At 28.0% G+C, this 26,622-nt stretch overlaps 1 protein-coding gene across 4 annotated transcripts in view; it reads right to left on the minus strand.

Moving 5' to 3' along the window:
• Positions 1 to 10,823: 10,823 nt before the first annotated feature.
• LOC109602217 (inhibitory POU protein) overlaps positions 10,824 to 26,622 on the minus strand; it is a 50,864-nt gene continuing 35,065 nt past the window's right edge. For 2 of the 4 annotated variants that reach the window (XM_049963462.1, XM_020018544.2), the window contains 2 exons: positions 24,326 to 24,496; positions 10,824 to 11,911 (listed from right to left, as the gene is read on the minus strand). In XM_049963462.1, coding sequence (XP_049819419.1) covers positions 11,159 to 11,911; positions 24,326 to 24,496 — 924 coding nt within the window. In that variant the 3' untranslated portion in view covers positions 10,824 to 11,158. Of the gene's footprint in view, positions 11,930 to 24,325; positions 24,497 to 26,622 lie in introns of all 4 variants that reach the window. The other 2 variants (XM_049963461.1, XM_049963460.1) reach the window with 1 other exon arrangement.

A 26,622-nucleotide genomic window follows, 5' to 3' on the forward strand; every position in this document is an offset into this window, starting at 1 on the left:
GGCAAAGCAGTAATTGGAAGCGACCACAGCAAGTAGCTGAGGCAAATCCATTAGCCATAAGAAAAGTTATCGACAATTAATTACGATGTCGCGTTAACGTGGGCACACATCCACGTCTATTAGAGAATAATTAAACGCGAACGGGCAAACGGGGCCGCACGCAAATGATTTTATAATTGCGCACACATCGCCACTAATTTGTACGTACAAACGTCCGGAACGCCAAAAATTACGAGGCAGACCGGCCGACGGTTATCGATATGTAATTAGTGCGTTTTAAACGCAGCTGTCAAGAGCGAAACAAGTGTTTAGTTCCACGTAGCGGTGACGGGGCCTCTTGACAGTGTAATTACGGGTGGTGGCGATGTGCGGTTTCGGGGCCAAGAACGCGTGCCGGCTCGGCGGCGGCGTCGCGGCGACGCGCCGTCTTCGGACATTAGCGGGCCACTCGACGGCCCGACGGGGACAGCTGCGTCTCCTTCCTGCCGCCCAGGAAACTGGGAATCGCGTTTTTACATGTCAGTCGTTCCGGTGAGGAAATCGTCCGTTTTTGGGGCGGTGGGGTGGGGTTGTTTTTGAGTGGTGGCACGAACGCGACGCAAGGTGGATGGGTTTCCCTCTGTTCGACGCTCGAATTTGAGCATGTGGCTTCGCTTTTGTGTGGGATTCGACCTCATGTCGATCATTTTCCGAATTGATTTTCGACGTAATGCCACAATGGGTTTGACTGGTAACCTCAACTAATAACTCAAATTTATACTACTGAATGAGAAAACTAAGGAAGTATTTAAAACAATTTTTACATCACAGAACAATAAAAATTAATTAAAAAATATAACAGCAGAATCTCAAACATCTCAAGAATATAAAGAAATTAAGAAATTACAACTTGGAGAATCTAATCTGAAGAACTTCAAAGAAAATTTAATAAAGAAATTCTAAGAGAATTTAAAATATTCTAAATCTATTAAAATCTAAGAATATTTAATATAATTTAAAAGAATCTAAAGAAATGTAAGAGAATATAAGAAAATCTAAGAGAATATATGACAACCTAAGAAAATCTAATATAATCTAAGATAGTTCAAAAGAATTTAAGAAAATTTAAGAGAATCTAAGAAAATTTAAGGAAATCTAAGAAATTCTAAAAAAATATAAAAAAAAACTATAAGCAACTAAAAAATACTATTAGATAATTAGAATACAAAAGAATATAAGAGATTTTAAAATAATCTAATAAAACTTCTGAGACAATCTAAAATATCTAGGAAAATCTATAAAGAAAGAATCTATAAAGAATCTATGAAGAATCTATGAAGAATTTATGAAGAATCTATAAAGAGTACATAAAGAATCTATATAGAATATAGAGAATCTCAACAATTCGAAGATTTCAGAGAACAAGGTACAAAAAACAAAGGAGGCAAAAAATCTAAATATTTTACAGAATCTAAAAGATCTAAAGGAAATGATCTAAAAGAACTAAATGATGTAAAGAATGTAAACAATCTTAAGAATTGTTGTACAAAAGAATTTACGAAAATCTAAGAGAACCTAAGAGAATCTAAGAGAACTTAAGAGAATCTAAGAGAGTCTAAGAGAATTTAAAAGAATCTAAGAGAATCTAAGAGAATATAAAGAATCTAAAAGAATTCAAGAGAATCCAAGATAATCTAAAAGAATTTACGAAAATCTAAGAAATTCTAAAAAAATATAATAGAAACTAAAAGAATTTAAAAAAATCTATGAGAATTTAAGAAAATACAAAAGAATATAAAAGAATCTAATAGAATTTAATAAAATCTAAGAGTATCTGAGAGAATTTAGTATCTAGGAGAAACCATGAGAATCTCTAAAAAATCCATAAAGAATCTATGAAGAATTTAGACAATCTGAAATATCTAAACAAGGTACAAAAAGGAAGCAAAGAATAATATTATATTTTACAGATTCTAAAGGAAATAATTTAAAGGAACTATATGATATAAAGGATCAAAGTAATCTAAAGAATCTAAAGAATCTAAAGAATCTAAAGAATCTAAAGAATCTAAAGAATCTAAAGAATCTAAAGAATCTAAAGAATCTAAAGAATCTAAAGAATCTAAAGAATCTAAAGAATCTAAAGAATCTAAAGAATCTAAAGAATCTAAAGAATCTAAAGAATCTAAAGAATCTAAAGAATCTAAAGAATCTAAAGAATCTAAAGAATCTAAAGAATCTAAAGAATCTAAAGAATCTAAAGAATCTAAAGAATCTAAAGAATCTAAAGAATCTAAAGAATCTAAAGAATCTAAAGAATCTAAAGAATCTAAAGAATCTAAAGAATCTAAAGAATCTAAAGAATCTAAAGAATCTAAAGAATCTAAAGAATCTAAAGAATCTAAAGAATCTAAAGAATCTAAAGAATCTAAAGAATCTAAAGAATCTAAAGAATCTAAAGAATCTAAAGAATCTAAAGAATCTAAAGAATCTAAAGAATCTAAAGAATCTAAAGAATCTAAAGAATCTAAAGAATCTAAAGAATCTAAAGAATCTAAAGAATCTAAAGAATCTAAAGAATCTAAAGAATCTAAAGAATCTAAAGAATCTAAAGAATCTAAAGAATCTAAAGAATCTAAAGAATCTAAAAAATCTAAAGAAAAGAATCTAAGAAATCTAAGGAATCTAAGGAATCTAAGGAATCTAAGGAATCTAAGGAATCTAAGGAATCTAAGGAATCTAAGGAATCTAAAGAATCTAAAGAAACTAAACAATCTAAAGAATCTAAAAAGAATTTACGAAAATCTAAGAGAACCTAAGAGAATCTAAGAGAACTTAAGAGAATCTAAGAGAGTCTAAGAGAATTTAAAAGAATCTAAGAGAATCTAAGAGAATATAAAGAATCTAAAAGAATTCAAGAGAATCCAAGATAATCTAAAAGAATTTACGAAAATCTAAGAAATTCTAAAAAAATATAATAGAAACTAAAAGAATTTAAAAAAATCTATGAGAATTTAAGAAAATACAAAAGAATATAAAAGAATCTAATAGAATTTAATAAAATCTAAGAGTATCTGAGAGAATTTAGTATCTAGGAGAAACCATGAGAATCTCTAAAAAATCCATAAAGAATCTATGAAGAATTTAGACAATCTGAAATATCTAAACAAGGTACAAAAAGGAAGCAAAGAATAATATTATATTTTACAGATTCTAAAGGAAATAATTTAAAGGAACTATATGATATAAAGGATCAAAGTAATCTAAAGAATCTAAAGAATCTAAAGAATCTAAAGAATCTAAAGAATCTAAAGAATCTAAAGAATCTAAAGAATCTAAAGAATCTAAAGAATCTAAAGAATCTAAAGAATCTAAAGAATCTAAAGAATCTAAAGAATCTAAAGAATCTAAAGAATCTAAAGAATCTAAAGAATCTAAAGAATCTAAAGAATCTAAAGAATCTAAAGAATCTAAAGAATCTAAAGAATCTAAAGAATCTAAAGAATCTAAAGAATCTAAAGAATCTAAAGAATCTAAAAAATCTAAAGAAAAGAATCTAAGAAATCTAAGGAATCTAAGGAATCTAAGGAATCTAAGGAATCTAAGGAATCTAAGGAATCTAAGGAATCTAAGGAATCTAAAGAATCTAAAGAAACTAAACAATCTAAAGAATCTAAAAAATTCAAAGAATATAAATAGTCTAAAGAGTCTAAAATTTAAATAATTTAAAGAATCTAAAAAATTAAAAAAATCTAAAAAATTGATAAATATAAAGAAACTAAAGAATCTAAAAATCCTGGAGAATCTGTGAATTCTAAATTGTACATGGAAATCCTAAAAATTATTAAAAATATTGTAGATACTAAGTGTTTTTCTATCTAAAAAATTTGAGGTATTTAGAGAATTTAAGATATTTAAACAATCCAATCAATTTTCTACATTTTCTTGGTGATTCAAATTATTAAGAACCTCTATATTTCTTCGATATTTCAGATTTTCTAAACATTCTTGATTATATCTCTATATTCTGTAAATTCTTTATATTATCTATCTAATAGATTCATTACAGTTTCTAGATTCTCTAGATTTCTAAGTTTCTTAGATAACCCAGATAACATATTTTCTAAGTTAACGGTTCTTTACATCTTTATATTTCTTGAATCCTTAAAATTGTCTGGATTATTTAGATTTCTTATTTATTTCCTTGATTATTTCGTTTTTCTGGATCTAATAAATTTTCTAGTTCTTTCTTCAGCAGGAAACAAAAAATGATTTAGAAAGAAGCACACATAAATTGACTATTTTACTATTTTGAATTGTATCCATATTCATAAGGAAGCAATGTGATAAAATAAACACCCCCACGCATCAAGAAATAAATAACGAAGCAAATGATTTTTATCCAACCCTTACGATTTTTTTGATAATGGCAAACTGCACCCCGCCAATAAAAAGGAGAGAGACTAAAATAAAAAAGAAAAAAATGAAATGTGCGGGACATCGAGGCGCAATAACCGTAACGCGGGGCTCAATAAAACGTGCTCACATTTTTATTTTGTTCCGGGTCCGACACGATAATTCACTTGTCGGCAAACGCACACTATTTGCAGATTAATTTTTAATGAAGTTAGATCAGATGTTATGTTTAAAATTAGTGTAAATCAAAGGGCAGAAGGCGGTCCCGGGAGACGGCGGTCCCGTAACGGGGGAGACGGGAGAGAGAGGCAGTGCATTATCAAATTACCAGCACCCGCCCCTTTCATTTTCGGTAATCTGTTTTCAATGAACCCCGTATGCTCGATACACATGATACTGTACACACCGAAACGGCCCGGCTAGCTGGGGTGGCTATGACACTCAAAGCACTAAATCTCCATCCACCTCTCTATCCGCATCTTTTATGAACGGCTTATCCCATCATTATGTATTTGTATAGGTTAATGCGATAGGGTTATGTAAGCTGGATGTGTATTGTACTCCGCACTCGGCGCACTTGATGTACAACGTACACACATCACCTCCTCCTCCTCATCCTCCTCCTCGCTCGTCCCTCGACTGTTGTTCTCTCTCGTTCGCAGCTTTGATCTGATTTCATCTTTTTTGGACGATGCTCTTTTCAATTAGGGCCGACAATGGCGACTAATACACTTTAAATGGGCAGATGGGGTCATTTCACACTTTTATTGTTGCCAAAAAGGACGGTGGTGACACTCAAAATCACCCTCTTCAACAAACTTTGCTGCTTAGCATCAATGTCGACTTATTGGATATATTAGTGACACACTTTTTCTCTATAATACATTAGTAATAGTTTATAAGCTGTACTTAAGCATCCAGAGTGGATATTTAGATTCTTTAAATATTTTAAATCCTTTAGATTGTCTACATTCTTCAATTTACTTAAATTTATAACATTCTTCATTTAATCAATCAATTTTTTTTTTTGTTTTTGTTGATCCTTTTATACCTCCTTTGACTTTTATATTTTTTGTTTCTTAAATTCTTTAGATAAGATTCTCTTAAATCTATACCTCTTTAACTTCTTTGAATCTTTAAAGTTTTGACACTGTTTTGATCATTTGAATTCTTGGACTATATACGTGATTTAACAGATATTCTTGATGTTTCAAATTCTTTAAAACCTCTGTTTTTTCAATCTTTTAGATTTTATAAATATTTTTGATTCTCCCTTGTATTATTAGGATTACATTTTTTATATCTCTATATACTGTAAATTCGTTAATATTCTTTATGTACTTGATTCTTTACACTTTTTGATTCTTTTGGAGGTCTCTAAATTCTTTAAAATTCTTAGATTACTTACATGATTTACATTTTTTAGATTTACTATATGCTTCAAAATCTTTAAAATCTCTATTTTCTATTGATTTTTCAGAAATTCTTAATATTCTTAATTCTTTCTTATATTATCAGGATTTTACAGATATTTTATATCTCTATATACTGTAAATTTATTATTATTCTTTATGTATTTGATTCTTTACACTTTTTGATTCTCTTGGAGGTCTCTAAATTCTTTAAAATTCTTAGATTACTTACATGGTTTACATTTTTTAGATTTACTTTATGCTTCAAATTCTTTAAAATCTCTATTTTCCATTGATTTTTAAGAATTTCTTAATATTCTTAATTCTTTTTTAAATTATCAGAATTTTACAGATATTTTATATCTCTATATTCTCGAAATATTTTATCAAGGTTCTTTAGAATTTTTAAATCTCTTAAATTCTCTAAATACTTCAATTTTTTTGATCAATTTAGGTCTAAGAAACTTAAGAAATTTAGACAATTTAATGACCCAAGAGAATTTAGAAAATGGAATGAATCTATTAGATAGAGAATATAAAGAATTTAAGGAATATAGAGATATAAAGAAAGTATACGACCCTGATTATATAAGAGAGAATCAAGAATGTTTAGAAAATCTGAAAGATATAGAGATTTTTAACAATTTAAACCACAAAGAAGATATAGAAACTTGATTGGATTGTTTAAATATCTCTAAATAACTCAATTTTTTAGATAGTAATAACTCTTTAGTATCTATAATATTTTTAATAATTTCTAAGATCTTTATATACAATTTAGAATCTCCAGATTCCCCAGAAATTTTAGATTCTTTAGTTTTTTTACATTTATAATTTCTTTAGTATCTATAGAATCTTTATAGATTATCTAGAAAACATAGAAATCTAAGAATATATAGAAAAAACTAAAGAATGTGAACAATCTGGAGGTTCAAAGAAATCAAGAACATCTAAAGAATTTCATAAATAGAGTATTTAGAGATATAATTAATCTCTGTAATATAATAGATAATCAAGATTATAGAAAAGATTTAGATAATCTAAAGAATATAGAGATTCTATAGAATTTACATTTCCAAAGAATTGTATAAAATCATTTTAGATCATATTAGATAGATAATGTAACAAATTTAAAGAATATGGGGAATATAGAGATTTAAATATTCAAGAGAATAGTTAAAATTTAAGGAATTTAGAAAATCTAGAATCTTAGACAAAGAATATGATTAAATTAAAGAATATGGTGAACAAAGAGGTTTCTAGAATGTAAATAATCAAGAAAAAGATAATAACCTAAGAAACCAGAATTTCTAGAAAATCTAGAACATCTTAAGAAGATTATAGAAATTAAAGAATCTATAAAATCCAAAGAATCTAAAGATATAAAGAAACTAAAAATTATAATTAAAACCCAGATAAATCCAAAGATGTTAGAGAATCCAATAATTCAATATTTTATGATATTAAATATAGAAAAAAAATGAAAACTCATCAGTTAAATAAGTACAATCTTTATATTTTATGGAAAAATCATTAAATAAGTTGGAGGAATTATTAAATTTTTAAGTATATATTTAAAAATGTACAGCACAAGAGAAAAAAATTACTTAAGAAATAAAAAACATCAGAGATAAAATTGGTGGAAGTTTGATCGCCTCAAATCGCCGTGATTCCGGTTACCGATCGGGACCTGAATTAAAGACGGGAAAAAGAGGGAGAGAGAGAGAGAGAGAATTTCAGCAATCGAGCCGCAAACTAAAGCCGAAAGGCCGTAAAGCCGTTGCACGAACAATTTCATCTCACTGCGTCCCCCAACAGTTTTTCGCTTTGCCGATGGACCACCGAGTACTAAGCCCAACGGTCAACCCGCTTTGCCGGGGCCGTAAAAGATATTTATGATATGGGTTTTTTGTTGTTCATGTTGGTTACTCGAACGCAACAATTTCGTTTGCCGGAATTGTCTTTTTTTGGTAATGGAGGCTCACTTTGTAGATTAATATGAAGGGTTGGGGGACATGTCAATATTTTATATTAATATAAATGACATAACGTTGTTAATAATAACCATATTCTCATCCTCAGTGACATAGAAATGATAGATTCCATTAATTATTGATATATGTCACCTCTACTTTGTAGCTGAAGGTACACCAAGTCTTTAGGTTAATTTTCTAGATGTGCAAGTGAGGTATCAAATTTCAACCAAGCCATAACCCATAAACTTTTGGACTTACAGACCTCTCCACAGACATGGTGGGTTTTACCTCTTTGTGGTCATCATTCATGGCCCAAACTTAGTTTAGACTCATTACTGAAGATGATCTTACTTCATTCTTCATCCCAAAGCTCTTGTACCCAACCTTACTCAACTTTTTGATGCTGATGTACCTTTGCTAGTACTTCTACCTCATCCTGCCTCTTTTAGGGCATCAAATCACCCTCTATCAACTCACTTAGTTGACTTAATACTGAAGGTATTTAAGAAATTAATGATGAAGATTCTTTTAACACACCAAAAGTGAAATGAATACCAAACTATCTGTCACAAAAAGTCTTCAACAAACAATTTACAAAGACTAATAATTTTTGGAGGAGTGTACCTACCAAATCTTGTTGTAATTGGACCACTGGATTGATGATGACTGTATAAATCTGGTCCAATATTAAGATACTTACCTCATCTTCAGACTTACCCCATCATATCTTCAGAGACTTCAGACGTTGGTGACGAAATAAAACATCGTCGTACATGAAAATTGCTCGTTTTTATTTCCAACCAATAATGTAAACATAAAAATACAAATAAACAAATTGATCTGGTCTTCAGAGAACTCGTAAGTTGATCAGGATCAAAACAAATCAATAAAACTGATGACTAGTGTGATTCTATGTATAGAGGTAAACTTAATAAGTTATACAATATAACTGCCTGTTTCCGGCACGTTTCTTCCATCCGGTTTCTCATCATCATGGCTATTTAATATATTTGTTTTTTTGTGTCTTTTGGTCGAATTTCGTGGTAAATGATCAATATTTTGGCTTGACGTTGGTCATGATAATTAGAAAACGTTTTATGATATGTAATATTATGTCAGTAATGATATGTTTCAGTTACCCTGTACATATGATATTAAATCAGTATTTTTTTACATTTTTTTTTTGCCCTGGGTAATGCCTTATTATTTCTATATTATTGCTTATGCTAAAATCTCTATTTACTTTTTTTAATTAACAAAATATATATACATAGCTTCAATTTTATACAATATTGCCTAAAACATATTGCACTTTGGAAAATTTATAAATAATATCACTTGATATCGAAATACTGATATAATTCCGTTAATACTGAATTCTGACAAAGTCAAAAGAACTACCCTATAAATAAATATTGCTTATTTACTAATTATATACAATAAACTTAATTCGTAAAAATTTTTACATTAAAATGTATAAAAATTGTACTATTATTATTTTATTTACAACATATAATTGATTGTTGGGACTTTTATTTTAAAAATCACATTTTTATTTCGGTTTTTACAATTCCAAACAATTTTTACATTTTAGGAACCATCACAATCATTGTTTATTAATGTGTCCATAAAATATCAACTAAATATTTTTTTTATAATCAATTCAAATATGAGATTTTATTTTACTAAAACCTGTATGTATAGATATTAATATACAATTTAAAAAGTTTTGAGAAACTTTGAGAAATTAAAATAATTTTAGATTAGAAGAAAATAATAATTTGAAGAAGTTTCATCAATAATTTACATTTTGGAATAAAGATTTCTTTGGTTTTCTTTAAGTTCTTCAGATTTATAGATGATCAAAATTGTCCAAAGTCTTTAAATTATGTCTAAATATTTTTTAGGATTAAATTAAATTTAGATTAGAAGAAACTAATAGTTTAAAGAAGTTTCATCAATAATTTACATTTTGGAATAAAGATTTCTTTGGTTTTCTTTAAGTTCTTCAGATTTATAGATGATCAAAATTATCCAAAGTCTTTAAATTATGTCTAAATATTAACAGACAATTTAAGAAGCTTTGAGGACCATTTTTAGGATTAAAATAAGTTTAGATTAGAAGAAACTAATAGTTTGAAGAAGTTTCATCAATAGTTTACATTTTGGAATAAAGATTTCTTTGGTTTTGGAATAGATTTCTTTGGTTTTCTTTAAGTTATTCAGATTTATAGATGATCAAAATTGTCCAACATCTTTAAATTATGTCTAAATATTAACAGACAATTTAAGAAGCTTTGAGGACCATTTTTAGGATTAAAATAAGTTTAGATTAGAAGAAACTAATAGTTTGAAGAAGTTTCATCAATAATTTACATTTTGGAATAATATTTCTTTGGTTTTCTTTAAGTTCTTCAGATTTATAGATGATCAAGAGTGTCCAAAGTCTTTAAGTTATGTTTAAATATTAACAGACAGTTTAAGAAGCTTTGAAAACCTTTTTTTAGATTAAAATAATTTTAGTTAGAAAAAACTAATAGTTTGAAGAAGTTTCATCAATAATTTTCATTTTGAAATAAAAATTTTTTTGGTTTACTTTAAGTTCTTCACATTTGATGATCAAAATGGTCCATAGTTTTTAAATTATGACTAAATATTAACAGACAATTTAAGGAGCATAGAGAAACCTTTTTAGAATTAAAATAATTTTAGATTAGAAGAAACTCATTCTTCTTAGTTTCTAAATTATGATGGATATCATTAAAATGTTCAAAATACAAGAAAATTTAACAAAAATTATTATTTTTATTCCTTATTTTACAAATCAATAACTATTTATATCTCATATTTGATTAAGTTTGAATTTATATATAATAAAATTAAATATTTTTAAAAAATTGAAAATGAGTCTCTAAAAAATTTTATTAAAATCATTTTTTATCAATGTTGATTTGATTAAAATATAATGATAATAATAAAACTAAAACAGTATACAAACCTGAATTCAAACCGAGAATAAAAGTCCAAACATTCAATTAAACATTATATCGAATGTAGATGTTTAATTTTGTTTACACATTCCAATCCAACAACAAAACACCAACGAAGAAACAATAAACTTATGTACAAATAACCATTATCCTAATCAATCCGACTGAAGGTTTTCAAATCTGCATTTTACATCCGGCAATTCCATCGTTGGATTGGACGGTTCAAGAAGGTACGTGACGTGTCAACTATTATTTACAGTGCTTTGAGCATAATTTATAAAAAAACCCGCCGAAATTATTACAAATGGAGTTTCGACGGCGTCCCCCCACGTACGCCCGATCCGAGCCCAATTTACGCTTATGGAAAACCGAAATTCACGTCTGGTCAGTGCTGCGCCGCGAACTTCATGCGCTTCTGTTTCTGCCGCTGGTTGCAGAACCAGACGCGCACCACGTTCTTCTTCAGGTCCAGCTTCTCGGCGATGGCGGCGATCTTCTCCCCCGAGGGCCGCGGCTGCACGGCGAAATAGGCCTCCAGGCTGCGCTTCTCGGGCGCCGCTATCGACGTGCGCTTCCGCTTCTTCTCCCCCGCCGGCAGGACGCTGGGGGCGTCGGGGTCGCGGCGCTTGTTCTTCGCCTGGGCCTCCGCCTCCTCCAGCCACGCTTGCAGTATGGGCTTGAGGGCGATCATGTTGTTGTGCGACAGCGTCAGGCTCTCGAAGCGGCAGATCGTGCTCTGCGACAGCGCCCCGACGCCGGGCAGCTTCAGGTTGGCCAACGCCTTCCCCACGTCCGCCTGCGTCACCCCCAGCTTGATCCTCCGCTGCTTGAAGCGTTCGGCGAACGCCTCCAGCTCCCTGGGGTCCGTGTCGGCGTCGGGGTGGAGGCCGGCCACGGCGGCGGCCGCGGCGGCTGCCGCCATGGCCGGGTGGTGGGCGCCCGGGTGGCCGCTGTGGTGGCCCCCGTGGTGGCCCGGGGCGTTGTGGCCCGACAGCGGGCCGCCGTGGTGGTGGTGGTTCATCACGTGGTTCATGCCGTAGGCGTGCATGTGCGACGGTGTGTCGGACATCGGGGTTAGGGTCGTCATCGATGAGGAGGAGATCGGGTCCAGCATTTCCAGGCCGTCCATGTGGCTCATCTGGAATAAAAATAGAGTCTGTTTAAGATTTTTTCCACAAACATTTATTATTTTATTTATATGAAAAAAGTTTAAAGTTGGTATTAATAAATAACAATTGAAGAACCTGTTATGGTAAATTTAGAAGCTTGTAGCTGCATCTATAGAAGATCAAGGTCGTCCATAGTATTTACATTATGGCCAAATATTAACAGACAATTAAAAGGCTTAGTATTGGAAGAAACTAATAGTTTGAAGAAGTTGCATCAATAATTTACATCTTGAAATAAAGATTTCTTTAGTTTTCTTTAAATTCTTCAGTTTTATAGATGGTAAACAGACAATTTAAGAAGCTTTGAAGACCTTTTTTAGGATTAAAATAACTTTAGATTAGAAGAAACTAATATTTTGAAGAAGTTTCATCAATAATTGACATTTTGGAAAAAAGATTTCTTTGGTTTTCTTTAAGTTCTTCAGATTTATAGATGATCAAGATTGTCCATGGTCTTTAAATTGTGACTAAATATTAATAGACAATTAAAAAAGCTTTGAGGACCTTTTTTAGGATTAAAATACCGTTAGATTAAAAGAAACTAATAGATTGAAGAAGTTTCATCAATAATTTACATTTTAGAATAAAGATTTCTTTGGTTTTCTTTAATTTCTTCAAATTTATAGCTGATTAAAATTGACCATAGCCCTTAAATTATGAATAAATATTAACAGACAATTTAAGAAGCTTTGAGGATCTTTTTTAGGATTAAAATACCGTTAGATTAAAAGAAACTAATAGATTGAAGAAGATTCATCAATAATTCACATTTTAGAATAAAGATTTCTTTGTTTTTTTTTAATTTCTTCAGATTTATAGCTGTTTAAGATTGACCATAGCCCTTAAATTATGAATAAATATTAACAGACAATTTAAGAAGCTTTGAGGACCTTTTTTAGGATTAAAATAACTTTAGATTAGAAGAAACTAATAGTTTGAAGAAGTTTCATCAATAATTTACATTTTGGAATAAATATTTCTTTGGTTTTCTTTAAGTTATTCAGATTTATAGATGATCAAGATCGTCTATAGTCTTTAAATTATAATTAAATATTAACAGACAAGTAAAAAAGCTTTGAGGACCTTTTTTAGGATTAAAATAAGTTTAGATTAGAAGAAACTAATAGTTTGAAGAAGTTTCATTAATAATTTACATTTTGGAATAAAAATTTCTTTGGTTTTCTTTAAGTTCTTCAGATTTGTAGATGACCAAAATTGTCCATGGTCTTTAAATTGTGACTAAATATTAATAGACAAATTTAAAAAAGCTTTGAGGACCCTTTTTAGGATCTAAATAATTTTATATTAGAAGAAACTAATAATTTGAAGATCTTGCATCAATAATTTACATTTTGGAATAAAGCTTTTTTTGGTTTTTTTTAAATTCTTCTAATCTAATATTGTCTACAGTTTTTAAATTATGACTAACAGACAATTTAGGAAACTTTGAGAACCCTTTTTGGATTAAAAAAATTTTGGATTAGAAGAAACTAATAGTTTGAAGAAGTTGCATTAATAATTTACATTGTACATTAAAGATTTCTTTAGTTTTCTTCAAGTTCTTCAAATTTATATATAATCAAGATTGTCCTTAGCCTTTAAATTAAAGTTCTTCAGATTTATAGATGACCAAGATAGTTTTTAAGTTATGACTAAATATTAACAGACAATTCTTTAGTTCTCTTCAATTTCTTCATATTTATAGACTCTCCAGAGTCTTTAAAATATGGTTGGGTATAAAAAAATCAGATAAAATATCAAAGACAAATGATAATTATTATTTAATTCATGATCTATGTTTACAAATAGTTTGTTTTCGTTCTTGATCCAAACGTCGGATAAAACGAGCCAAAACAAACGGACCAAATGGCGAATTAAAAGGGCGCCCGTTCCCCACAGTCCCAGTTAACGAAAACACCAGCGCCTGTTCATAAATTCATTACACCCGAGTTTTTGTGTTGTGCCCTACAAAAGAGCAATCATGAAATATTATTTATTCCGATCGTAATCTCGGAGGGGCGGTAAATTACGCCGTGAAAACTTGCGGATTATGACAAAAAAGTAATAAAACGTCACATTAACATTTGGAGCGGAAAGCGGGCATGATAGGGGCGGTCAGGTCCGATTTTTGGGGCCCACCCTCGTCACACATGTACCCGAAAATTGGCAACATAACCGTCTTGTCGTCGGTCGGGGGGCGCGATTTAATTTTACGCATTTGTTAAAGCGGCCTTTTATGGGGGTGGGACGGGGCTGGCGCGGCGGCCGTTTAATTATTTTTCGCGATGCCCGTTTTTAACCCCAACGCGAAAGAGGACGGGGTTTATTAGCACCTGTTTAAAAAATACCAGGGTGCTTAACGGGCGGATTTTATTACATCAGAGTAAAAATAAATAAGTTCACCTTTGGAAATCTAATTAAAAATCCTATAATTAATATAATTTGATTATAATTTTATTGTGCATCTGTTCCACATGTTTGTTTCCATTGAAAGTACAAATAATAATTGATGGCCTTAAATTAGGTTTAGCATTAATCATTAAATTAAGCTGTTCAATAATCACGAGCTTTTAATTCATTTTATAATCAATTGCGTATAAATTATATAAACTAATTGCGTGAAAATATGTATGTTAAAGCTTTCATAATTAAAACCAAATAGAATATGAAATTACATTTGTATCATTCATTATCAAAATTTTGGTTGATAAATTGTATTAACTGTTGGTGGCAAAAACCGTTTCAAAAATTGCATTTTGATGGTTGTTAATTGAAAATTATTGTTTACAATCTGTTTGGAAATGTAATGATGTAGAAAATATTCAATTAAACAGCACTAATTTTGCATTATGTAGTATTATGTTATGAGGTGTCGCATCATTAATATCTAATTAGTGGTACAGTTGTTACACAATTTTAATTCATTATCAACTTTTTTAATTATTAATTTATGTTTGAACATAAATTTAATGTTGTAAAGAATCTTGATTATTCAAAACTTTCATAATTATAATTATATTTTTTTTAAAGATCATAAATATAAATAATTTGTAGGTTTCCTCCTTTATCCAAAGGCAAATTAATTAAAAATTAATTAAAATTATCTATATAAATTGTATTTAAGCTTTTTAAGATTTTTTAACAAACCAGAACAATATAATTTAATAAAAAAGTTGAAAAAATTGAAATGTTTTCCCTGTAAATTGAATTTAAACATTTTATGATTTATTAAACGAGTCAATGCACTACAATTTAATTGTAAATAACCCTCATCCCTTAAGATATTTTTATAATAATAAAAATTATATTAAAAAATAATTAAAATTATCTCTGTTAATTGAATTTAAGATTTATAAAATTTTTTTAACAAACCAGGACAATATAATTTATTTGTAAAGGTCCTTTATTCCCTACGAAAGTTTTATAATATAGAAAACTATAATTAAAAAAAAATTAAAATTAAATGTTGTGTCTGTGAGTTGAATTTAAATATGTTGGTATTTATTTAATGAGTTAAGACACTATAATTTAATAGTAAATGTCCCCTTCATCCCCTAAGATATATTTATAATAATAAAAATTGTACTAAAACATAATTAAAATTATCTCTGTTAAATGAATTTAAGCTTTATAAGATTTTTTTAACAAGCCAGGACAATATAATTTATTTATAAAGGTCCTTCATACCCTACGAAAGTTTTATAAAATAAAAAACTATAATTAAAAAAAAAATAAAAATTAAATGTTGTGTCTGTGAATTGAATTTTAACATTTTAGTATTTATTTAACGAATTAAGACACTACAATTTAATAGTAAATGTCCCCTTCATCCCCTAAGATATATTTATAATAATAAAAATTAAATTAAAAAATAATTAAAATTATCTCTGTTAAATGAATTTAAGCTTCATAAATTTTTTTTAAGAAGCCAGGGCAATATATTTGTAAAGGTCCTTCATCCCCTATGAAAGTTTTATAATATAGAAAACTATAATTAAAAATAAAAAATTTAATGTAAATTGAATTTAAACATTTTAGAATTTATTTAACCAGTCAAGACAGTAAAATTTAATTGTAAATAACCCTCATCCCTTAAGATATTTTTATAATAATAACAATTATATTAAAAAAATTAATTAAAATTATCTTTGTAAATTGAATTTAAGTTTTTTAAGATTTTTTAATAAGCCAGGACAATATAATTTAATTGTTAAAGTCCTTCATCCCATACGAAATGATTTATAATATAAAAAACTATAATTAAAAAAAAAACTTAAAACTTATCCCTGTAAATTGAATTTAAACATTTTAGGATTTATTTAACGAGTCAAGACACTACAATTTAATAGTAAATGTCCTTCATCCCCTAAGATATTTTTATAATAATAAAAATTACATTAAAAAATAATTAAAATTATCTCTGTTAAATGAATTTAAGCTTCATAAAATTTTTTTAAGAAGCCAGGGCAATATAATTTATTTGTAAAGGTCCTTCATCCCTTACGAAAATTTTATAATATAGAAAATTATAATTAAAAATAAAAAATTTAATGTAAATTGAATTTAAACATTTTAGAATTTATTTAACCAGTCAAGACAGTACAATTTAATTGTAAATAACCCTCATCCCTTAAGATATTTTTATAATAATAACAATTATATTAAAAAAATTAATTAAAATTATCTTTGTACATTGAATTTAAATTTTTTAAGATTTTTTAATAAGCCAGGACAATATAATTTAATTGTTAAAGTCCTTCATCCCCTACGAAATGATTTATAATATAAAAAACTATAAAAAAAAACTTAAAAGTTATCCCTGTAAATTGAATTTAAACATTTTAGTACTTATTTAACTAGTCAAGATACTACAATTTAATAGTAAATGACCTTCATCCCCTAAGATATTTTTATAATAATAAAAATTACATTAAAAAATAATTAAAATTATCTCTGTAAATTTAAGCTTTTTTAAGATTTTTTTTAACAAGCCAGGATAATATAATTTAAATATAAATGCCTTTCATCCCCTAACGAAATTATATGATATAGAAAATTTGTTAAAATTAGCAGTTATTAACTAATTTTTACACAGATATAATATGTAAAATAGTTCATGACTGTTATTAGTAAAAAATAAATAAAGGACAATAAATTATTATTAAGTATTTTAAAAATTGGGTCAAACATTTTTAGGTTAACACAAACATGTATGGAATGAAAGTACATAATTTGTTGAATGTGAAAAATGTTTTCTGCAAAAGGATTATTGAATAATAAAGTGTATCACGATTTACAACCCTGTTGCGTTGACCGCCTTTTTTTTTCCTTTCCGCCGTCAGATAACATTAAATCCACGTTAGTGTCGTGTCCGTCCACTACAACCCAACAAATCCATATTTGACGTGCATTATTCGGCCAATTGGCCGACACACACGCGTACCCCGCGTACGTGCACACGTATTTACCCTCGCGAGCGACAAGGAAATTTACAACCGGCCGACAGTTGAACAGAGAGGGCGAGAAAAAATAATAGAGAATAGATAGTGTATCAGCAGATAAGCATCTACGGGTCGGGCGGCAGCGCCGGGTGGTTTTTCCAACGAACAGAATTCCAATGATTCAATGGGTCCCAGCAGCCCCATATTTCATCATTAGGGCTCGCATTGCTGTAAAGTGGTCATTTGACGTGTAGAACACGGTGAGGGACGCATTGGCGGGGCCCGTTGGGGGTCGCGCCACTGCACCCACGGGAAATGTTGTTTTGCCAGCGCCGGGGAGCCCCCGGGCCGCACTTGTGCCCGCTGTTTGCCTACTACAACGGCCGTTTGTCAAATGTGCACGACGCAACCCCGACTACACACACACACACGTTCTCTTGTTCAGTTTTGTTTGTTTTTGTTTGGCGTATTTTTTTTGTTTGGGGCCCACGTATCAGCCGGTAAGTGGCCGTGTCGCCGAAAGGGTTTCGATTTGTTTCGCAGTTTGGCGGCAGAAAGTTTGCGTACGGCCCGGAGTCACGGTCCGGGGTGGGTTTTCCGCATGGGATGATGGTGATTGTAATTAACTGGTCGTGGAAGCCCAATTCTAATTTGCGGCCATCGATCCACCAACTGGTTGTTAACTAAGCACTATTAGGGCCTAATCACTTTAAAGAAAACATCCGGATATAATTAATTTTCAATTATAACATTTGATACACAACAACAACAACCATTTACAAGGATCACATTAATTTTTTTAATTTTTAGTGATTTATACAAGGATAAAAGATATTTACAATTAAATTGGGGGAACAGGTTGCATAAATTAAACTTTCGTAGGGGTTGAAGGCTATTTACAAATAAATTATATTGTCCTGGCTAGTTGAAAAATCTTAAAGAGCAGAAATTCAATTTACAGGGATAGTTTTAATTGTTTTTTGATATAATTTATATTATTTTAAAAATATCTTAGGGGTTGAAAGACATTTACTATTAAATTGTAGTGTCTGAACTCGTTAAATAAATACTAAAATGTTTAAATTGAATTCACAGACAAAACATTTAATTTTTATTTTTTTTAATTATATTTTTATATATTATAAAACTTTTTTAGGGGATGAAGGATCTTTACAAATAAATTATATTGTCCTGGCTTGTTAAAAAAATCATATAAAGCTTAAATTCAATTAACAGAGATAATTTTAATTATTTTTTAATATAATTTTTATTATTATAAATATATCTTAGGGGATGAAGGGGACATTTACTATTAAATTGTAGTGTCCTAACTCATTAAATAAATACTAAAATGTTTAAATTCAATTCACAGACACAACATTTATTTTTTATTTTTTTTTTATTATAATTTTCCTTATTATAAAACTTTTGTAGGGGATGAAGGACCTTCACAAATAAATTATATTATCCTGGCTTGTTAAAAAAATCTTATAAAACTTAAATTCAATTAACAGAGATAATTTTCATTATTTTTTAATATAATTTATATTATTATAAGTATATCTTAGGGGATGAAGGGGACATTTACAATTAAATTGTAGTGTTTTAACCCGTTTAATAAATCTCAAAATGTTTAAATACAACATGGACAACTTTTAAGTTTTTTTTATTATAGTTTTCTATATTATAAATCATTTCGTAAGGGATGAAGGACCTTAACAATTAAATTATATTGTCCTGGCTTAAAAAACTAAAATTCAAATTATAGAAATGATTTTAATTATTTTTTATTATAATTTTTTTTATTATAAAAATATCTTAGGGGATGAAGGACATTTACTATTAAATTGTAATGTCTTACTCGTTAAATAAAACGTAACATATTTAACTTCGATTTACAGAAATTATTTTAATTAATTTTTAATATAATATTTATTATTATAATAATATCTTAGGGGATGAAGGGCTGGTATCATTAAATTACAGTGTATTAACTTGTTGAACAATGTTATAAAATATATACACAAATCCATTTTAATATTCTTGCTTAAAACCTAACTAAAAAATGACAAAAAATTGCTAAAACACCCCCTGACATTTCGAAATGACCGAACGGGTTGTCTAAATGCATCGCATCCATTTTGCAACGAGCCGTTGTCAAAAAAGTATCTGTGGCATTACTCCGTGGATTTTAAAACAAAAATCGAAAAAAAAAAAATAACCCGGGCGAGCCTTCTCCCTTCCCACACAAACGGTCCGAAATAAATTGCATGAAAAAATGCATGAAATGATTGAAACGGCCATTTAATCTTTCATGCGTCCGATATGCGAGAGCCCGTTCCACCCGGACAATGCAACATTTATCGTGCAATATTACAAAACCGGAGCGTAAAAAAAAAATAATATTGTACGTATTTCATAGAATTGATTTTCGTTCCGGAGGCCCGGAAAAAACGCGATATCAATCCGGGTACGGCACATTTTGTGTGTGTGTGAGTGTGTGTGTCAATCACACGTGACATTTTAAATGTAAAATCGGGTTTTTTGTGCATACAATATTGTTTCAGAAACCCGCCGTCCGGTCGGGGCGTTATGAATGTCATAATTTCGGGCGCACGCAATAAAAACCGCCCGAAACCTACCCCCTCACCGGAAAAACAACCCCGGCTCACTCTCTACGTGTGTGTGTGATGTGTACACATCATTTTTTTTCAGGCCGTCGATATTTGTTCGCTGCCAGTAAAAGCTTTGCAATTTTGACCCACCTGTTAATTAACATTCAAATTAATTGAATGCATTTTAAATGAGGCCCGGTTTTTACCTCGCATTTTTTTTTATTTTTATTTTTTTTTTTTCGTGCTGTTTAAACATATTTTTTACAATGGAAATTGTTCGGTTTATTATTTCGGATTGGGGAACAAAATTCAAATTAACAGTGACATGAAAAAGGTTTGATAATTATTAATTGTTGTGAAACCAACAACAAATTAATAACTACATTATTATTATTATTATTATTATCAATTTATAGTAATTTTATTTGTTCACTTAGTTATCTAATATTCCACAGACATTTAACTTTCCTTCATCCCTTAAGATATTTTTATAATAATTCACATTACATTAAAAAATTTATGTATGTAAATTGAATTTAAACATTTTAGGATATATTTAACAAGCCAAGACATTACAATTTAATAGTAAATGTTCTTCGTCCCCTAAGATATTTTTATAATAAATAATTAAAATTATCTCTGAAAATTGAATTTAAGCTTTTTAAGATTTTTTAACATGCCAGGACAATATAATTTAATTATTAAGGTCCTTCATCCCCTACAAAATTATTTATAATATACAAAACTATAATTAAAAAAATAAAACTTAAAAGTTATCCCTGTAAATTTAATTTAAACATTTTAGGATTTTTTAAACGAGTCAAGACACTAAAATTTAATAGTAAATGTCCTTCATCCCCTAAGATATTTATATAATAATAAAAATTTTATTAAAATATAATTAAAATTACCTCTGTATATTGAATTTAAGATTTTTTAACAAGCCAGAACAATATAATTTATGTGTTAAGGTCCTTCATCCCTTACGAAAGGATTTATAATATAAAAAACTATAATTAAAAAAATAGAAATTAAAAGTTATCCCTGTAAATTGAATTTAAACATTTTAGGATTTATTAAATGAGTCAAGACACTGCAATTTAATAGTAAATGTCCTTCATCCCCTAAGATATTTTTATAATAATAAAAATTATATTGAAATATAATTAAAATTACCTATGTAAATTGAATTAAAGCTTTTTAAGATTTTTTAACAAGCCAGGACAATATAATTTAATTGTTAAGGTCCTTCATCCCCTACAAATAGATTTATAATATAGAAAACTATAATTAAAAAAATAAAACTTAAAATTTATCTCTGTAAATTTAATTTAAACATTTTAGGATTTATTAAACGAGTCAAGACACTACAATTTAATAGTAAATGTCCTTCATCCCCTAAGATATTTTTATAATAATAAAAATTATATTGAAATATAATTAAAATTACCTATGTAAATTGAATTAAAGCTTTTTAAGATTTTTTAACAAGCCAGAACAATATAATTTAATTGTTAAGGTCCTTCATCCCCTACAAATAGATTTATAATATAGAAAACTATAATTAAAAAAATAAAACTTAAAAGTTATCCCTGTAAATTTAATTTAAACATTTTAGGATTTTTTAAACGAGTCAAGACACTACAATTTAATAGTAAATGCCCTTCATCCCCTAAGATATTTTTATAATAATAAAAATTATATTAAAATATAGTTAAAATTACCTCTGTAAATTGAATTTAAGATTTTTAAGATTTTTTAACAAGCCAAGACAATATAATTTAATTGTTAAGGTCCTTCATCCTCTACGAAATGATTTATAATATAGAAAACTATAATTAAAAAAATAAAACTCGAAAGATATCCCTGTAAATTGAATTTAAACATTTTAAAATTTATTGAATAAGTCTAGACACTACAATTTAATAATAAATGTCCTTCATCCCCTAAGTTATTTTTATAATAATAAAAATTATAGTAAAAATAATTAAAATTATCTCTGTAAATTGAATTTAAGCTTATAAAGTTTTTTTTAACAAGCGAGGACAATATAATTTAATTGTTAAGGTCCTTCATCCCCTACAAAATTATTTATAATATACAAAACTATAATTAAAAAAATAAAACTTAAAAGTTATCCCCGTAAATTTAATTTAAACATTTTAGGATTTATTAAATGAGTCAAGACACTGCAATTTAATAGTAAATGTCCTTCATCCCCTAAGATATTTTTATAATAATAAAAATTATATTGAAATATAATTAAAAGTACCTATGTAAATTGAATTTAAGCTTTTTAAGATTTTTTAACAAGCCAGGACAATATAATTTAATTGTTAAGGTCCTTCATCCCCTACAAATAGATTTATAATATAGAAAACTATAATTAAAAAAATAAAACTTAAAAGTTATCCCTGTAAATTTAATTTAAACATTTTAGGATTTTTTAAACGAGTCAAGACACTACAATTTAATAGTAAATGCCCTTCATCCCCTAAGATATTTTTATAATAATAAAAATTATATTAAAATATAGTTAAAATTACCTCTGTAAATTGAATTTAAGATTTTTAAGATTTTTTAACAAGCCAAGACAATATAATTTAATTGTTAAGGTCCTTCATCCCCTACGAAATGATTTATAATATAGAAAACTATAATTAAAAAAATAAAACTCGAAAGATATCCCTGTAAATTGAATTTAAACATTTTAAAATTTATTGAATAAGTCTAGACACTACAATTTAATAATAAATGTCCTTCATCCCCTAAGTTATTTTTATAATAATAAAAATTATAGTAAAAATAATTAAAATTATCTCTGTAAATTGAATTTAAATATTTTAAGATTTATTTAACAAATAAAGACACTGCAAGTTAATAGTAAATGACCTTCATCCCCTAAAATATTTTTAATATAAAAAAATATACTAAAAAATGATTAAAGTTATCTCTGTTTAATTTAAGTTTTTTGATATCTTTTAACGAGCCAGAACAATAGAATTTAATGCTAAAAGTCGTTCATCCCCTAATAAATAAATATACTTATTAAAAACATATAAAAGACACTTTTTTAGAAATGAAATATTGAAAGTGGAGTACTGTAAAATTTAAGATAAACTAATACTTCAATTTTTAAACAAAAGATAAATTTATTTGGAACCCTAAAATTGTAAAATTGTTAAAAACTACGAAAAAAATAGGGGAACATCCAAGTATCATAATACAATGATCTCGTAGATTTTAAGGGATTCCAAGAATCCTAAAAATTGGATTGGCAGGATTTTCGAAGATATTAAGGCTGTAAGTTCCTTTCAACCCTAATGTTATCCCGTCCCAAACAAGGGTGAAACTTTAGAACAAATAAATTCTTTTGTAATTAAATGCCGGAAAACAAATCGAATAGTAACTTGTTAATCGATCCCCTTATAATAATATTCTGTAGTAAATTATGCATCGTAATTATTGAACAAAATGTAACAGGATAAACTAGTTCGTTGCCCCAAAATCCTTCGTACACCACAATAAAATTATTATGGTACAACAAATTAAGGTGGTGCAGTTGTGTGATTTTAATTTGGAGTCGGTGGTGGACGACTGGACGCAATCCCCTCAAGTCTGGACAATTGCGAATTGTATTTATGTTCAGGTGAATCGATAAAGTTGTTGTTCAAAAGTAGATACGTCCGTTCATAACCTGCGCACAAACTAACGCACCCCAACAGGGTTTTAATCAAGAACTTAACTAAATATGTATGATTAAATTATGATTTATTGACTAAAAAATATTTTTTACTGGAGAATATTTTAAAAATATTATTTCTTTATCAGTTTTGTAATAAATACAAAAACAACCCCAAGAATTTAAGTAGTTAAATATTTATGAAGAATTTTAAATATTCAGTTAATTTATTATTCATGTGAACTTTTTCAAAGCTCAACAAGTTAATTCAGTTAGTAAAAATTAAATTGTAAAATTATAACAAGAGAATATAAATTTATTGATGTGCTCATTTAATAATAAAAATGTTGGTAATGAACTGAAAATCCTCATATTTTATTTTAATTATTTTCAATTAATTAGATTTAAATTGGCAACATTTATATTTACAAATTTTAATTTACTAAAATTGTTTCGATGCTGTGTTTAATATTTTATTAATTTATTCCAAATACATTTTCCTTGTTTTTCGACATATTGTTGGGCATGAATGATTATTATAAAAGTTTTATGAATTAAAAAAATTATTACCTGATTAAAACATATATATTTTTTCTTGATAATAATGAATAAATAATATAGATGAATAAAATTATCATTACGTACTTGGTGTGGCCTGGAGACAGGCGGCGCCCCCATAGAATGGTGGTACATCATGTCGTGCTTGAGCTGCGGTAAACCCCCGGGTCCGCCGCTGGTCTGGTGCTTTATGTCGACGGCGGCCAACGCCTCCGCCCTGCTTATCAGTCCGTCGTTCAGTCCCGAAAATATGTCGCCCTGAAACAAATTGAAATTTTTTTAAACTTCCCTCTCTGAGAAAAAATTGTAATTACCCTTATAAACAAACATGTCGTGCCCAAATACGAATGGAAATTATAGTGACAGTGGAAACCACATTTCCACTCGGGAAACGTAGATTATTATTAACACGTCGCATTGTAATAACCGACGAACAAACCGGACGCACATGTTACCAAAACTTATGTTACTTCCGAATCGTTTGGGGGGGGTTGTTGTGCAAACAAGTGTGCGTTTCAAGTGTGGGGTGGGTTAATGACTGTCTGATTGATTTTTTTTTACTGCTCGATAGGGTTTTGTTGATCTCACGATCCACTTTGCTTTGCAGGATTTACATGAGGGTTTTAATGAGTGTTAAAAGTGGTGGAAAGTTGTAAAAACTTGAGAGCTTATGTAAAATACTTATACTAAATTTATAAAAAATTGTTGTTGATGTTACTTAACAACAAACGGTTCAAAAAACTTTAACATTTTATTAATTAATGTATAAATTTAAAAAATAGTTTATCTATGTATAAAAGTCTTAGAATGTGTACAAATTTATTGTTAATATTATCTGACAACAAAGCTTTAAGTAACTTATATGACAATATATGAAAATTAAATTAAAAAATTATTATATAAAATTTTAATTTTTCTGAACGATAAAAGTGATGGATATTGTATAAAATTATAAAAAAGGTTTGTGCATATATCAAAGACTCAAAATATATAAAAATTTCTTGTTGATACTGTCTGACAACAAAGCTTTAAGTAGCTTTAATAACTTATGAACCTTAAGCTAAAAAATGATTATATAAAATTTTAATTTTAATGAAAGATAAAAGTTATGGATATTGTATAAATTTATAAAAAAGGTTTGTGCATATATCAAAGACTTAGAATATATAAAAATTTCTTGTTGATACAGTCTGACAACAAAGCTTTAAGTAGTTTTAATAACCTATGAACATTAAGCTAAAAATGATTATATAAAATATTTATTTTAATGAACGATAAAAGTGATGGATGTTGTATAAATTTATAAAAAAGATTTGTGCATATATCAAAGACTCAGAATATACAAAAATTTCTTGTTGATACTGTCTGACAAAAAAGCTTTAAGTAGCTTTAATAACGTATGAACGTTAAGCAAAAAAATGAGTATATAAAATTTTAATTTTAATGAACGATAAAAGTTATGGATATTGTATAAATTTATAAAAAAGGTTTGTGTATATATGAAAGACTTAGAATATATAAAAATTTCTTGTTGTCACTGTCTGACAACAAAGCTTTAAGTAACTTTAATAACCTATGAACATTAAGCTAAAAATGATTATATAAAATATTTATTTTAATGAACGATAAAAGTGATGGATGTTGTATAAATTTATAAAAAAGATTTGTGCATATATCAAAGACTCAGAATATACAAAAATTTCTTGTTGATACTGTCTGACAACAAAGCTTTAAGTAACTTTAATAACCTATGAGCATTAAGCTAAAAATGATTATATAAAATTTTAATTTTAATGAAAGATAAAAGTGATGGATAATGTATAAATTTATAAGAACAGTTTATACATTTATAAAAAAATACAGAGTTTATAAAAATTTGCTTTTGATATTATCTGACAACGAAAGCTTTCTGTAACTTAAAGCTTAAACGTTAAAGGATTTATTTGAATAAAATTATTAAAAGTAATATTATAGAAGCTGATTTTAATTTTTATTTATTTAGTTAATATTTTACAGAATTGTTAAGTTAGAAATAATTCTTTGTTGCACCACTTTTAAAATTATTTTTTCTACCTCTCACTCACACTTTAAAATTTATAAAAGGCAAATTTTAGAATTTAATTAAAATATATATATATATATATATATATATATATATATATATATATATATATATATATATATATATATATATATTAAATTTAAAAATTATAGAAATGGATTTGTGAACTTATTTATTTAAATATTTCCATATATGTAAACGTAAAAATATAATAAAATATTTATTTTAAACCGGTACAAAATTAAAAAAAAAAATAAAATAAAATATTAAATTATTTTAAAAATTCATATTTTAAAATATATATATTTTTTTCTGTTTAATG

This window comes from Aethina tumida, chromosome 2, assembly GCF_024364675.1.
Source record: "Aethina tumida isolate Nest 87 chromosome 2, icAetTumi1.1, whole genome shotgun sequence".
NCBI lineage: Eukaryota > Metazoa > Arthropoda > Insecta > Coleoptera > Nitidulidae > Aethina > Aethina tumida.